At 43.8% G+C, this 16,518-nt stretch overlaps 1 protein-coding gene across 2 annotated transcripts; it reads left to right on the plus strand.

Moving 5' to 3' along the window:
• Positions 1-62: 62 nt before the first annotated feature.
• On the plus strand, positions 63-16,398 carry LOC117966033 (S-adenosylhomocysteine hydrolase-like protein 1). 2 transcript variants are annotated; one of them, XM_034911364.2, is made up of 17 exons: positions 64-496; positions 6,296-6,407; positions 6,676-6,819; positions 7,342-7,442; positions 8,797-8,899; positions 9,520-9,614; positions 10,114-10,220; positions 10,866-10,982; positions 11,194-11,257; positions 11,603-11,691; positions 11,856-11,926; positions 12,050-12,144; positions 12,252-12,350; positions 12,661-12,729; positions 13,077-13,155; positions 13,884-14,004; positions 14,245-16,398. In XM_034911364.2, the coding sequence occupies exons 1-17, from the start codon at positions 308-310 to the stop codon at positions 14,249-14,251; spliced, it is 1,662 nt and encodes a 553-aa protein (XP_034767255.1). In that variant the 5' UTR covers positions 64-307; the 3' UTR covers positions 14,252-16,398. The 2 variants fall into 2 exon arrangements, with proteins under 2 accessions (XP_034767256.1, XP_034767255.1); XM_034911365.2 differs by lacking the exon at positions 14,245-16,398 and having other exon boundaries at positions 63-496; positions 13,884-14,008.
• Positions 16,399-16,518: the final 120 nt, after the last annotated feature.

Here is a 16,518-nt window from a genome sequence, read left to right on the forward strand (position 1 = left end):
TTCATAACCTTCGCTGTGACCCTGGAGAAGGACTGGACCCTCCCTCCGTCCCTCCCTCCCCGCCGACAGTCAAAACAAACCGCTGAAACTGGTTGGCAGTGTCGAGTTGAGGGAGGAAGGGAGCTGCACTGGGAATCCTGATACGGTTAATACTACCGCTAATATAATCAAAGCGAGACAGGGAGCCCAGTACAGATCAGATATACAGTATAGTTATCAGTCTATTTATTCAACACTGCTTTTTTAAATTTGCAAAGCACTGCATTAAAAATATATACATCTATAATTGCAGTAACCGTGATACGCCATGTCGGATAGTCAGGGAGACGGCAAGTTGGAGCTGAAACAGGCCAGCAAAGATGTAAAAGAAAGCGAGAATGTGGCCGAAAAATACTCGGCAATGACCGTGACCAAAAACAGCGAAATGGGCATCGGGGACATCGCCGGCGTCCCGGCCGCTTTCACCCCCGTCGCCGGTCACAAGCCCGTGAAAAAGGTGAGTGCAATGCGGTGCTGCGTTTGCTGTGGCAGGGAAGTGCTGTCGTAGTAAAGAGTCGTGCGCTGGTTGTGTAATCGCTCCTTATCGTCTACCTCCCTGCAGTATGCCGTGATGTTCCGCTGCTCTGCTTTTAGAAATCTCGGGGTACAGGCAGGACAACAGTGACAGTAATGGTGTGGTATTACTTTTAACAGGGTGCTTGTCTTAGTTAGATTTTTTTGCACAGGGGTCAGTGGCCAGGGATCGATGCGTTTTACGTCACTTTGTGTGTGCCTCTTGGGGGCGCAGCGGACGTGCTCATGCGAAACCATGCTTATAATATCGAAATTAGCGTCAATGTATGTTTGGGATTATGGAACTCGACAGCGGATATCACTCAGCGAGCTACCGACCTCTGCCGGACAAAGGCCAGTCCTGCAGGTGTCCGCTCTGCGCTCACTGGGCGCCCGGCCAGCAGGGTTCGCTGTGGAGCGCTGAGGAGAAACTGTCCCGGTCGGTTTGACCTCCCTCCACGTTTGTATTGTGAATCCACAGGTATAGAGAATCGGTAATGAGGGTTAAAATCTGAGGAGCACTTGCAACTGGAATTGTGGTAGTGTCAGCGCACAATCAGTCACAAGTGATAATGCCTGTACTGCTTGCAGTGAATATTATCAGCATGCTAATAAAAGTGTGAATCATTGCTGTGACAGCGCAGACTCATGACTTGAGGGCTGAGCTTTGTTAGAGCTGCCCAGCGCTCCTGGATCAGTGTCACAGAATGGCTTGGCAGCTCTAATAGAAATGTAGCATGTGGGGCAGCAGTGTGGAGTAGTGGTTAGGGCTCTGGACTCTTGACCGGAGGGTCGTGGGTTCAATCCCTGGTGGGTGACACTGCTGCTGTACCCTTGAGCAAGGTACTTTATCTAGATTGCTCCAGTAAAAACCCAACTGTATAAATGGGTAATTGTATGTAAAAATAATGTGATATCTTGTAACAATTGTAAGTCGCCCTGGATAAGGGCGCCTGCTTAGAAATAAATAATAATAATAATAAAATGTAACACGATCATTGTTTTCAGCCTTGTTTAAACTTAGTTAAGCAGAGGGATAGAGTCATATTGCCATATTGATAACTAAAACAAATTCATAGGACATGAGATAGTGAGTGAACCCTCATCACAGCACCCACACACACACCCACACTCACACACGAATATGACCTCATTCTCTCAAGGACATTTATAATGGGAGTATATTGTAGGCAGTGGGGTTTTTTTTTTTTTTTCAGTCATTCTCTATAGAACTGGGTTATGAGTTGCCACACGCCCTTCCGTTTCAATTCACACATATTTCCCTGCCATTGTGATTGTGAATTACTATTTAATAACAGAGTGCCAAACCAAACAAACAAAAAAAAAAAAATCTGAGAACATTGATCTGAGAATATACTGTGAAGGCATGTTTTATACATGGCCAAAAGTAAGCTTAATAATAACGGGAATCTTAAATTCTGTTCAGCGTTATCTCCTCGTAGAGTACACATTCAGAGTGGTTCACATTACTTGCATTAATTCTAACAGTTTAAGCACTGTGCGTATTACATTGCAAGGGTGTACAAGCTACAGTAAGTGCACAAGGCAATCTGAACCCTTTTAAAGTAATCCTATTAAACAAAGAGCTTTTTGTAATTGGTGGTTGTTGAAAGATACAGGGTGTCCGTCTGCGAAAGCACAAAGGGATCAGCTTGCAAATCCGCATCACTTTGAGTTAGCGCTGTCTAAAATGGCATGATCTGGGTACGTTCAATTGGCAAGGGTCCTGGGACAGAACAGTAGTGTGTTGTTAAGAGAGATCCAGGCACCTGTTTTAGAAGGCTTTTATTTCTATTAGGTGTTTGGGAGGCACAAGGTTTTGAGCTGTCTTGCAGGTTCAGTCCCAAATGGTGTCCCCCTCAAAGTGAGCTGCAGGGAGCTGCTGGTGACCTCTGAACCCACCTATTGCTGTCCGGCTCTTCATCTTTACAAACCAGGCAATGCATTGAACACGTGGGCCTCTGACTCTACAAGGCAGCTGCATTGTAGGCGGTAGTAGTCACTTATCTTGCTTCTAATAACATTAGCTTGAAGCATTAGTGTAGCTGACCCAGGTCACCGGGTCCCTGAGTACTACAGGCAGCACACTTTCTGATTCTTATTAGACCATGCATAAAGGGAGCATTATTAATATTGGTACAACCTGGGCTGACACAATAAGATGTTTAGCATACAAGAATCTCAGTGGAGTGCCTTAAGTAGCGATTGCCTGTTAGCGTACACTGGAAGGTATTCTGAGATATAAATAAAGGTTTAGTTACATTTTCAATGCAGTGTGTAATCCTCTGCTGTAGATGGCACTTTAAAGAATGCTGTGTCTTGCGTTTGTTGACCTTGAAGTGATCTAGTGGAAAGTGTTCAGTGTCAAAGGGGAGTGTCTTCAGTCTGTGATTTAAGTTAATAAGTACACCAGCCTTGCTTATGTAATGGCTGTATGCAAATACTATATTGCAGGTAATAAACACACCTAGCTTGCTCAAGTCCTCCTTTAAGAACTTTATTTATTTTTTTAATAATCCGTTTCCATTTTCTACAACCAGATTAGCCTTTAACCGCACTCGCAGGTTGTGTTGACTGTCAGGTTTGTTTACGTTCTCCAAAAAACAGTCCGCCCCTCTGCCCACCCTGGGAAGCTTGTTTGCCACTCTGTCACTCACATTGCATATGTTATACAAGTATGGTCACTGACTTTAAGCTGTCAGAGGTCAGTCTCTTTTTAACCTCCATTGGTAATGTACAGGTGTAACCAGTGTTGAGGGAACACCTGCAAAGACCTGATACCTTCACAACAGATTAGTGACTTCATTATTCAAAAGCAAGGTGTTCCGGTTTTACTGGTATTATTGTGAAGCTGCTGAGCGGAGTTTCTATCTCTGAAATAAACATTGAAACAATAGAGGGAAAGTCCTCACAATTTGTTTACCTAATACCAGCTGTGATTTAATGATGCAGAACAAACCTAGAACATAGTGCCAGGGCTGTGCACCGGAAATGGTGCTTTTAAGCTTATGGAGAGGGTTTAATTCTGGTTCCGACTGTGACCTTCAGTTCAGGACAGCCCGTAACACTCAGGGGAACGTTTGCCCTAAGTTCAGTGTAATGCAGCAGAGCAGTGAATGAAGTTCCTAACGAATAAATCTGTGAGACAGCCTGACGAAGGGCGGTCAGGTGACCGCTTTATTCCTGTTCTGCAGTCCCGTTTCCTCTCGGTTGGGAGATTGCAGGGAGGGATGTGGAGGGTGTGAAGTCTCGCTCGAGTGATCGGGGTGCAGCACTGGTAATGGCACTAGTTCTGTGTGCTTGAGTTAGCCTTCCCTTAGTTTTCCTGTCCCTCGCAATACTGACTGGGATCTCTGTTCTTGTGAAAGATGGCTCGGAGACACGTTAAGGTAGGTTTGTGAAGAAGCTGTGTTCGTTTCAGCTGTGTTTTAGATTTCATTACTTTTAAACTGTGTTGAAACGCAATCCAGGCTTGTGTCAGTGGTTGGCAGGTTCTTTTGTTTTTCAATATTTGTGCTCGCCGTGTTGTGAGGATTATAATACAAGACCAGTGAGCTTTAGTAGACACAGAGAGCATGGCATGAATGAAGTGTTTTCTGTTTGGATGTAGGATTGTTACAGGATGGCTTGTTGTTCTTCATGACGGCAGGGAGGAAAGGCTTTCAGCTCTCAGATAGAGAGGGTGCTGCGTGGGGCTCATCCTTCGTCCTTCACACTGTCGCAGCCAGCTTTCAACAGCGGACCACGGAGCTGGTGCGTGGCCCACAGTGTGTTCCCCACTTTATAAAAACGCTGAGAAGGCGATGTCATTGACCCTCTTCACACTGGCTTATAGAGAAGGCTTTTCATTTAGGGTGCATTGCTGTCAGCTGTACAGCACACAGAGTACATAGGAACTGGGGCATTGCTTTTAAATACGTGTGGAAGGTGGGTTCAGTGAGATTCAGCTGAAAAGCTTTTCCTGTGAACACTGTGTGTGGAATGCCAGCCGCTGCATTCCCGGTCTGTGAACATTCAGAGAGATCAGGTTATATTAACTAGCAAGCACCAGTTCTTTATTTTTATAAAGGGATATCTCTTCTCTGTACAAGCTCTGAAAAGGGCATTCCAGGAACACACTGTGCAGCGTGCAGCGCAGGAGACAGCGCTGGCAGAGAGTGGGTTTGTTCTGCGCACTGAGAACACAGCAGAGTGTCTGCAGAGCACTGAGGACTTGCTGTGTTATGTGTAAAGGGACTGGATCATTAGTATGTTTTGTAAAGTTAAATGTACCAATACTGTACTGAAGTAACGATAACCCCGATAAATAGCATGGGGATAAACACTGGCAGGAATTGCAGAAACTACAGGCAAGTCCTGATGATTCTTTAGCCTTTTCCCCTTCACATACCTTGAAGGTCACTTTGTAACCAGCTTGTGCAAGCCTGCGCATGCAGTATATGTTATCTCCTTTAGAGTACAGCACATTTCCCTTAAATAAAGTATTGCACAAGATTGATATGATTTCTAATCACCTTAACCATTGACCACATGTCAGATAAGAGGAGGGTTTACTGTTGAAGTAAATTGCTACAGTGGAAAATAACTTTCTCGGTATAAACTTTCCATTTCTCACCACAGAGTTTTTTTCTTAGTCTGGCAGCAATTGCTTTAAAGAGGGGGGGTCTGTTTTCAAAGTAACATTAAACACAGTAAAATGATGCGTTTCTAGACACAGTATTGGCTTTCTCTGCTCTTGCAAAGTGACTTTAAAATTACCCTGGATTAAATGAGAAAGTGTGGCTCTCTGCTCCAATGCTGAACACGAGCCCTTTGGTAATGTATTCCAATGAATATGTAAGAACCTCAATGCATTTCAACATGTTCCTATTAAAAAGTAACACCTGGTATGAACAACTTGCGAAACTTTCTTCCCAGCAGTGAACTGCTGAATAACTTACTGATAAGAGTGTATCTGTGTTTATTTGTTCCGTAAGGTGTCAAAGTGTTCCGGCTTTCCTCCCCCATTTAAAAGATGTGGTTGACTTACTTTGGAACAAGAGGTCCGATTATGCAGCGACATGGGCGTGCAGAAAATGGGAAAAGGAAACTATTTCTGTGGGAGATAAAGTGTTTTGAAATGACTGTGCGAGGGGATGCCAGGGACCTGCTGTATGACTTTATCAGATCTTGCACTAGGCTAGATTCCTCAAGGCCTATCGCAGCCACATTGCCCACTCCGTAGTAAATGAGTTACACAATGGAAAACTCTGAGCCTCTCAGAGTGCTACTGTGAGTGTCAGAGGTTACAGACACCATAGTCTGCAAATACTCCATTGTAATCCATGCAGGCTCATTGGGGCTGAGCATTGATATGATTAAGTTATAAATGCAGACACCCAGTTTGATTTGTGTTTGGCGTGGTTTGTCAGACTTACCGTCTCACCTAGAGGATCGTGCTGCAGCAGAAGCATTGCCTGCAGAGTTCTGGTAAATCAATTGTCACATACATTTCAGGGATGGGAAAACTCCTGTTGCAGAGCAGTTAGATCCATTCCTGGTTTTACTAGGGGTTTAATAAGACACCAGAGTTTGTGTCCCCTATCCACTGTGGCTAATCAGACTCGTCGTAAAACCTGGAATAACTGCTATGCAACAGGAGTCTTGTTACCCTCCCCGCATGTATACAAGAAACCTGGAGTTGGACGTGCGTGCTGATTTTGAAATTCATTTCGTTCTGCAGCAGATCCAGTTCGCTGATGACAAACAGGAGTTCAGCCGCTTCCCCACCAAGACCGGCCGTCGCTCTCTCTCACGCTCCATCTCGCAGTCCTCCACTGACAGCCAGGGCTCAGGTATGTAAAGGGGGTCCCCTTTGATCCTGTTAGGAGCCGTTCTGCACCCCTCTGAGGTCATCATGAGCCATCCCACCCTCCCATGACATTTTCAGATGCCAGTGCTATAGTCTTAGTGCCTTGTGTCGCATGTAAACTGACCGTTTCGTTGGAGATCTTGTGATGTCGGTCCCGCAGCATCGCTGGCTCGCCAACGCAGAGGCAGGATTTAGACACTGTTGTCTCTTTTCTGCTCTTGATTGTCCTCTTTCCTGATCTCTGTGCTCAGCCGCATCTTACACAGACAGCTCTGATGACGAGACTTCGCCCAGAGACAAGACTCAGGCTAACTCCAAAGGCAACAGCGACTTCTGTGTGAAGAACATCAAGCAGGGAGAGTTCGGCCGGAGAGAGATTGAAATTGCAGAACAAGGTCAGATTAGACTTGAGTTTCATTCTTCTAATGAAGCACCGCTTCTTCTCCCCCGGAGGAGGCGTGAAAGATCAATTAGGATTTGAAGGACGTTCTGAGCAAGTACAGCTCTGGCCAAAAGCTTTGCATCACCCTGTAGAATGAACTCATTTTGAATGAAACGTGCTGAATAACATGAAATACTGTGCTGCTATTATGGCTAGGCTTTTGTGATATCATTTTGTAGTTTCTTTGATTTATGTTCATGTGTATATATGTATTTAAATTATGTCTCAATCCTAAAATCCATGGAGATGCAAAACGTTTGACCCTAGCTGTAGGTGCAGGTCTCCTGAATATGCCTCTTCTGTGCTTTTTCTATAAGGTTATTATTATGTATGTGAACAATTAGCAAGCGGGTCGTTTTTTTTACAGTCATTTCCATTTAAAAATTAAGGGGAAGGAAAAAAAGGATTTGCAAAAATATCTTTAGAAAATTGCAGCTGGAAATCCGTTGATTTGGGAATGTTCTGTCTCCTGCAGATATGTCATCCCTCATTTCCCTCAGAAAGAGAGCGCAGGGAGAGAAGCCACTGGCTGGAGCCAAGATCGTGGGCTGCACTCACATCACCGCCCAGACTGCGGTAAGCAGATTCACACATTCCAGGCTTTACTAAGAGTTTGATTAGCCGAAGTATACAGCTAACAGGCTCAGGCGAGTCCTACTAAAAACGTGTCTTTTTAAAATGTCTTGTATCCCAGTTCCATCAGTGAGATGACTGAACGTTGCCCTTCTGTTCATCACTGTATAATGAAGCAGGCTTCAGTAAGCCCTGTTCTGTACTGTATCTGCTGCTGGTTTTGTAATTCCCTGATCTGCACTGCTTTCATTTCAAGCCCACACAGAAATCGAAACATATAATTGCCAACAGCAAAGCTTTAAGAAGGGAGTCGGCAATCCAGCTGTAACGTAGCTTTTAATGAATCATTTCGCACTCAGTTTTGTGTATGTAGAGACGGTATGCATGCATTCCTGATAGTTATCGTCATTAAATACAGGACAACTTGAGCCATCCAGGGTTCACTGCGAGTTCTGTGCTTTTCTTATGATATATAGTACAGCAACACTGGATACTAATACATCACAGTGAAAGGAGACATGTTACACAGTGCTTTGCAATTAAGAACATGAGAAGTTTGGGAAAGAGAAAAGGCCATTCTGTCCATCAAGGCTCGTCCCAACTGGGGGGGGGGGGGAATGATTTAAAAGCACAGAGTCTTTTATTTATTTATTTTAATGTTCCCAGTGTTTTCGGTCCCACTGCTTGACCTGGTAAGCTGTTCCGTGCATGCATAACGCTCTGTGGAAATGGAAGCATTTCTCTGTGCTGTTGTCCCAAGTCCACTGGTGTTTTGCACCGTTGGCTGACGCACACCCTCTATTTGACAGAGTGAAGAACATTGTCAGGTTAAAGTGTGAAATCATCATCTGCAGCTGACTGCTCTGGCTGTAGCTCCTGCTACAGACACTGAGTTAACAGTAGCATTTGAACAGGTCAAGTAGCAGCTGCTCCCTGGACAATAACATCCAACATATAGTGCAGGTGCGCAGATCACCCGAAATGAAACCACAGCCCTGCGCTAGCACACTCAACACTGCCAAAAAGAATACACCAGGTTAATGCAAAACTGCAGGAGTCAATTATTTTACACAGAAGTGCAAGAGTGGAAAAGTGTGGGCGGTCTTGAATTGACCAAAATGTTTGCCCTTTTCCATTCCTGCGTTGTCTGACTCGCCCTTTTGGTCTGTACTTCTGTAAAAAAAAAAAACACTCGAGATTGCTGCTTGAACTTTGGCATTCCAGCGAATTCTTTTCTTGCTGTTCAGTGCGGGGCTGGCATTATCAAAGGGAGAGGAATGAATCGGTATATAAGGTGGGCTGTTGATTCCAGCAGGTCGAATTTATTACCTGTGTGTCGCTCCCCTTCTCTTCCCAGGTTCTGATTGAAACCTTGGTGGCCCTGGGAGCTCAGTGCCGCTGGACTGCGTGCAACATCTACTCCACACAGAACGAAGTGGCGGCCGCTCTGTCTGAGGCTGGTAAGCACCAGCAGTATCATTCGAACCCTGGCCTGCACCGTCTCCAGCATCCAGTGTCAGGGGGCTCCTTCTCTTTTGAATACACTGCATCTGTAGTTTTCCAGAGCGGCTCAGTAATTGAAAAAGCCTTACGTTTTGATGATTTCAATCCGTGCCCAATTTTGAAAGCTTTTTTTCAATAGAATGTTTTAAAGATGTTTTTTTTTTTTCATCCTTTTCCTCTTGTTAACATTTTTATGTCGTCGCATAGCAACCGGAGTTAAAAAAATAAAAAGGTGTATAAACCTGCCTGCAAATTTTTTTTTTTGAGGGCTCTATCTGAAAGCTGGCTTCTGAGTGCTCTTTATCATTGCAGACATGTCAATATCTGTCATTTCCAGCACGAGCGGTGGGCTTTGAAGCTATTTCGTTAATGTTGAGTTTCATAGAATCCATCCAAGTACACTATTTATATTTCAAATGTATGCATTGTACCAGATAGGGTATGATCGCAGCACCTCTCACTCACTCAGTAGCAGTAACACGATGCAATGCAGACAGTAGACAGTATTTTATGAAGACTGGTGTGGGGGGCTGCTGCAGTGTACTAACGCTCTCCCTGTTCATCCCTCTCTGTGTAGGAGTTGCAGTGTTTGCCTGGAAGGGAGAGTCGGAGGATGATTTCTGGTGGTGTATTGATCGCTGTGTCAACATGGAGGGCTGGCAGCCCAACATGGTACAGCACTGAGCTGCTTGTTGCAAAGCCTGCTTTTCACTTCCCTCAGTTCCACGCCGTGTGTGCGGGCAATCTACAGCTGTGGCCAAAGGCTTTGCATCGCCTAGAACTATAGGATTAAAACAAGACGTACATGCGAAAGGAATTGAGATCTTCTATTTAACGTCATGTAATCAGAGAAAATGTAAAACGACATTTGGAAAAGTCTACCGGAAGCCATGATATTCAATATGTTAACGTAGCATTATTAAGCAAAATGAGTTTATTCTACAGGTGGGGTGCAACACGTCTGGCCACAGCTGTAAGCGCAGAAGCTAAAGCGGTGAGCTAGACTGAGGTTCTCATCGGGAGTAACAGCACTTGTACTTGATAGTTAGCTGCCTGTGACTCGTGGCAGATGGTGATAGAGTTTAGGGTGCACGCAGTTCAAGGGTAAGGCTCTGCAGAACAGCTGTAGGTATTGATGCTGATTCTTCTTCCCCTGGGTGCTTATTGGCAGATCCTGGATGACGGAGGAGATCTGACTCACTGGGTTTATAAGAAGTACCCCAATGTCTTCAAGAAGATCAGAGGGATTGTGGAGGAGAGTGTCACCGGAGTCCACAGGTAGGAAATGGATTCTTTCTTTTCCCCATTTTGCGCCGATGCAGTGCTGGAAATAAGACTCCCATTGCATAGCAGTTGGATCCATTCCTGGTTTGACTCTGAGTTTAATCAGACACAGCTGAGCTTGCTACCTGTACACACTGCGGCTAATCAAGAGGCTGGAGGCTGTGTGGTCCAGTGGTTAAAAGAAACGGGCTTGTAACCAGGAGGTCCCCGGTTCAAATCCCACCTCAGCCACTGACTCTCAGCCACTGGTTCAAATCCCACCTCAGCCACTGATTGTGTGACCCAGAGCAAGTCACTTCACCTCCTTGTGCTCCATCTTTCGGGTTACATGTAATTGTAAGTGACTCTGCAGCTGATGTATAGTTCACACACCCTAGGCTCTGTAAGTCGCCTTGGATAAAGGTGTCTGCTAAATAAACTAATAATAATAATAATAATAATAATAATAATAATAATAATAATAATAATAATAATTAAGCTTATAATAAAACCTGGAATGAGTGAAACTGCTATGCGATAGGAGTGTTATTTCCCTCCCTGGGGTGAGAGTATGGTTCGATATCCGGTGGTTTCTATTAATGGGTTCAGTTTGGTATTTGAACCCACCTGATAGTAGGCTCTTTATTTTATTTTTTCTAGACTCTACCAGTTGTCCAAAGCTGGCAAGCTTTGTGTTCCTGCAATGAATGTGAACGACTCAGTCACCAAGCAGAAGTTTGACAACCTGTACTGCTGCAGAGAGTCCATTCTAGACGGGTGAGCAGAACGCATTACTGTCCCCTGTCTGACGCAGCCGGCACGCAAGCAAGTGAAGGAGGGAGCTCCTTTTAAACCATGCGAGTTCCGTACGAGTAATTCTGTAAGAGGGAACGTCGGTTTTTACGTACCGGAATAAGCACTGATGGTATGGGTGCAGGCTGGTCTGTGCATCTCAGGTAATGAGAGAAGGCTTTGCTTGTTTTGACAGTTTGAAGAGGACCACAGACGTGATGTTCGGTGGAAAGCAGGTGGTCGTTTGCGGATATGGAGAGGTAAGCCGTTGACTCCTCCTGTTCATAAAATTTTTTATTATTGAACAGCTCTGTCTAAACCCGGGTTTAAATGGTCCACTCTCGGATGAGCGATCGGATTGCTGATAGTGATGGGATAAACAAGTCAGCATCTACCAGGAAGAAAATGAAGGATGAATCGATATTTACATTAGATTTGTTAAATGAGAGGGTGTATATGGCAAAAGGTGTAGCGCTAAACTACACTCCATAAAGGGGGGGTCTGTAAATCAGTTGGGAGAGGAATGTTGTGGGGATGGTGTATAGTTGTTTATTAATAGGTACTGGACAGTCATTTGTGAGCCTGGCTCTTTCTGCTCGTTTCAGGTTGGGAAGGGTTGCTGTGCTGCTTTGAAAGCTCTGGGCTCCATCGTGTGCATCACAGAGATCGACCCCATCTGTGCTCTGCAGGCCTGGTAAGGACTTTCCCAGCACCCTGTGGAGATTTCATACAGCGGAGACATCACTGAAAAACCATCATTAACAAACTCTCCTTTTTCACTCCACAGAGGAGCTGTAGAAATTACTGCATTTCCCTGTCCAGTATTTCCTCTTTTGAACCTGTTTTTTTTTTTGGCAGCATGGACGGGTTCCGAGTTGTAAAACTGAACGAAGTTATCCGTCAAGTGGATGTTGTCATCACCTGTACAGGTCCTTTTTCATTTTTTTTTTTAAGGCATAAATCTCAAATGATTGCACAGAATTTGGTTAAAAGGCTATTTAATCTTGAATGCGAGAAAGAAAACGTAACCCTGAATGATCCTTCGTCCTTAGGAAACAAAAACGTGGTCACGAGGGAGCAGCTGGATCGCATGAAGAACGGATGCATCGTGTGTAACATGGGGCACTCCAACACGGAGATCGATGTGGTAAGGAACGGCAAAGACAGGGTGGCAAAGCAGAAGCTGCTTTTGATCTGTGTGTGTTGTTTTTATTTTTGCAAAAATAACGGACGAATCTCTGTGTTTAATTGAAGGCCAGTCTTCGCACCCCAGAGCTGACCTGGGAGAGGGTGCGGTCACAAGTGGATCATGTGATCTGGCCAGATGGCAAGAGAGTCGTCCTGCTGGCGGAGGTACAAAAATATAATAATAATAATAATAATTTTATGCAAGACTTAAAATACCCTCGTGCACAGATGTAGAGGTAGTTTTGTTATGTTTTTTTTGTGGGAGTGTTCAGTGTTTTTTTGGTTTTTGTGTGTCATTCTCAACTCTCTTTTATTTTCTTCATTAAAGAAGAGAATCTGTTTGACGGTGCATTTACTCAGTAAAGCTCATTTAAAGGGGGGACTTGGCAGTACTTTCTGTGGTTGTATTTTTGTAGTTCATGTTATCTAGTGATTCTCTACCACTGTAATAATCAGACTGTATGTGTTGATTAAGGGACGTCTCTTGAACCTCAGCTGCTCCACAGTCCCTACCTTTGTCCTGTCCATCACAGCCACCACACAGGTGAGTGAGGGCGTGGCGCTGCATGCCACACCCTTCCTGCCTCGCTTCATTCTGTTTCTCTGTTTTCTTTACTCTTTTCACTGACAAGAACTTGCTTACATCTGACCTGAGTAACCCGAGCTGCTTATGCATGCATGGTAATGCAACATGCAAAGCATGCCTTTAGTTAGTTCTGTTGCAAAGCTTATCCTTGTGTGCAACAGGTGACTCATACTCTGTATCTGACGTGTGTTTTTATTGCTGGTTGCTCTATACTCAGAAACGTCTGCTGCTGTTTGCTCTAGGCATCCAGCTGCATGCTTCTGTGCCCGGAATGCTAATTCTGCCCCTTCTTCTCTATTGGACAGGCTCTTGCCCTGATAGAGCTCTACAATGCCCCTGAGGGGCGTTACAAACAGGATGTCTACCTGCTGCCTAAAAAGATGGGTACGTTCTGAACAGATGTACATAACACAGCATCTCTCACACACACATACGGCTGCGTTGAGTCATAATGAGGGTCTGCCTTGCCTAGTGGACTCTTAAGCTGGGATTGTTGTGTATTGCTTACGATATATTTAGCAGTATGACCTCCAAGATGCTGTAACACACGAGGGAGAGAGCACTGTTTCTGCTAGCCATGCTGGTACAACACGACACAGGGGCTGTGTAAACTGCCCTTCCCAACCCTTATGTACCGTACACACACGGACTGCACTAGCCACTGGTACCAAGTGCTGTAGTATCACGACAGAACAACAGCGTATTATCACTTTCCTTTGTTACCAGCATGGTGATGAAGAGAAGCCGGAATTCCCTTCAAGGTGCCATTTGCTTTCATTAAGAAAAAAAATATTTTTTGCAAATACTGACTAGTAAGAGCAAATTAGCATGCATGCAGCGCCCTCTTGTGGTCAAAAAGCATTAGGGCACCTTTACGGGATAGAATGTCTTCTGGATAACATTCCAGTAGTGGTTGCAGGGGTGGCAATAAGACTCCCATTGCGTAGCGGTTTGATCCATTCCGGGTTGAGTTTAATAAGACACACCTGATCTTGTTGTCTGTACACTGTGCCTAAACAAGCTAGTGGAATGGGTGAACCCGCTATGCAACAGGAGTCTTGTTTCCATCCCTGAGTTGAAGAAATGTCATTACAAATCTTTTGTCTTTTCAGACGAGTATGTTGCCAGCTTGCACCTGCCCACCTTTGATGCCCATCTCACAGAGCTGTCAGATGAACAGGCCAAATACCTGGGACTCAATAAGAATGGACCGTTCAAACCAAACTACTACAGGTAAACTCAATGGAGAAAGGACCACGAGCAGCGAGGTAGCAGAGAAGTGAAAGACAGGCTCTTGCGTGGGAATAGGATGTTTATATATATATACATTTGTCATTGTGAATGATCATGTCAGATGTTAATAAGGTGAAACTCTAAGAAGAAATGTAGAATGTTTCGTTTTGCTTGAGTTTTATTTTCTGAAGCTCTGGATCATCTATCTAATTCAACATGTAAACGTCTCTTTTGTTGCAGATATTAATGTTCGAAGCGCTGGATGATCCAATGAAAGGACCATGATGCTGCAACGAACCTGCTGGATGTTTAGTGAGCCTGAGAAAACTGGAGAAAAAACACACTTTTTTTTTCCTTGTGTGATACATTCCCTACATGTTTGATTTATTTCCATTGTCAGTCTGTAATTAAACTAAACGAGGTAGTCACCTTCAGATTTTCATAGTGCTGTACAGCGAGGGCCAAAACATTATGCAGTAAAATGAGTTAATTCTGCAGTGGGATGCAATATAATGTCCACCTGAAGACCAGAGTATATTAAGAAAGCCAACCATCGAATCTGAAGGCAGTTACATGTTTATCCAAACAAACAAACCAAAACGTTTCTTTCATTTTAAATGTGTAGGTATTTTAATCATCTGCATTCATTTTTTTTTTTTTTTTTAAAACATTATTTGACGATCAAAATCGCTGTCCTTGTTCTGAAACATGAAATGGTGCCAAAAGAGAGAGAAGTCTCGCGGCAGCGATTCTGTCCACTTTGAATGGTGTACTGAGGACACATGGGTGAGGGATCCCTTAAAACCGCTTCTTCCTTTTGACCTTCGTATGGAACAGCTTCCCGGAAGCCACCTGATAATAGACTGCAGCTCCTCATCAAAACCATCAGAGTTACGATCTGGAATAAGCAGCCTGTCACCCAAACTCTCTTCATCAGTTATGTATTGCTGTCATTTTCATGTAGTGCAGTGTATTGCAAACAGAGATGCTTTATGGAGAATGTGGATATAATTATATATATATATATTTTAAATAAGTCATCTGTACCTTAATGTTTTCAATCACTTTTCAATCATTTCTGACGCATGCATTTTATTTGAGAGCCCTGATAATAACTGTTATCGTTACACACAAGCTGTTTAATTCTCTGCTGTATTGCTCTTGTCTCCCTCTTACTTTTGCATGGTCCTGTATAAGTCCAGTACTAATGCTGTGGTGTTGGTGTATAAAAGGCAGATCTGTCGAGTCACAGAGCCAGGAGAGGCGCTTGGAAGAGAAAGTCTCCCTCAGCACCTGGGCTTGGCAGTGAACGACAGCACTTCCATACACTGCAGTACACGGGAGCAGCACCAGTCTGTCAGGACCCTCGCATTGAAAGGGATCCAGGCTGTGTCACACGCAGTCACTGCTACTGTTTTAAAATGTGGTATATAGACACTGTGCAAGCCTGCTTTTAATATATTTCTTATTGCTAGATCTGTCATGTCACGTTTTGATTAGTTCATGTCTTCTAAGGCTTTCCTACAATCTGAATTGTACGCGTTTCATAGGTTAAAACCGAGTGCCGAGCTCATGGGCAGGGCGCATGATCAGTTTAATTGAGATGCTAGGTCCCATGATTTTAGCATCTGCTCCTGGAAAACGCACATATCCTAAACCATGCCTTACGCAGTTCTCTGATTTTTCTCTTTTATGACTTGCAGCAAGTGTTTTCTTCAGTTCAATCCACACAGTGCTAGGTGGGATAGCACTGACAGAATATCACCCTTATTTAACAACACTGTGATTTGACATGGGGCTTGACTTGGGTCACTGCTTGATGTATCTCAGAATTTCATTTTATTTGACAGAATCTTTTTATTAATAAGACTTGCTTTGGGAAAATAAATGTAGATGGTTATGTATAATTTCTGCTAGAATCCAAGCCTCCGTTTACATGTTTATAGATGGATAATACACTTGCTCTTGCAGAACAAATTCACTTTTTGGCATTTCTTTGTCAAGGTTGGTAAATATTCTATTGTTGTCACCAAAGGGGGGGGGGGGGGGGGGGGGAATCCAATGCAAGATCCTTCTTGATTAGTTGAAATATGAACAAGCACGATGCTTCCAACACAAATCAGACACCCCCAGAACGCTTTTATTTAATCTGCATACCTTCCCGAATAGTTTCAAGGGCTACTTGCATACAAAGCATTGGGATGGTCGCAACAAAGCTTTCTTCATTAATAAATACATGTTTGGTTTTAAAGCGCATGCTATGATAATTTAAAAAAAACAAAAAACGAAAATGAATACTTTTCTACTGCAGAAATGTCATTTTTTAATTGCTGTGATCGTGACGTCTTTGAAGATGAGCAGAACATCTTAATAAAAACCTGCATCATGATTTCACATTGTTTTCGTGTTTATTTTTGTTTTTTTCTTCTGTGGAAATGAACCCATGTTTGTATGAATGGTTATATAGAATGTAAATGGATATAGCGAGCTCATATACCACGGTGTGTGGAAGAC

Source organism: Acipenser ruthenus, chromosome 29 (assembly GCF_902713425.1).
Source record: "Acipenser ruthenus chromosome 29, fAciRut3.2 maternal haplotype, whole genome shotgun sequence".
NCBI classification, from domain to species: domain Eukaryota; kingdom Metazoa; phylum Chordata; class Actinopteri; order Acipenseriformes; family Acipenseridae; genus Acipenser; species Acipenser ruthenus.

What these genes read in the sequence shown, in the direction of transcription:
- LOC117966033 (XM_034911364.2), top strand. Translation starts at nt 308, where the DNA reads ATGTCGGATAGTCAGGGAGACGGCAAGTTGGAGCTGAAACAGGCCAGC. An exon ending in TGTTGTCATCACCTGTACAG is followed by an intron (nt 11,927 to 12,049) that starts GTCCTTTTTCAT and finishes CTTCGTCCTTAG; the next exon opens with GAAACAAAAACGTGGTCACG. An exon ending in GAGTCGTCCTGCTGGCGGAG is followed by an intron (nt 12,351 to 12,660) that starts GTACAAAAATAT and finishes GTGTTGATTAAG; the next exon opens with GGACGTCTCTTGAACCTCAG.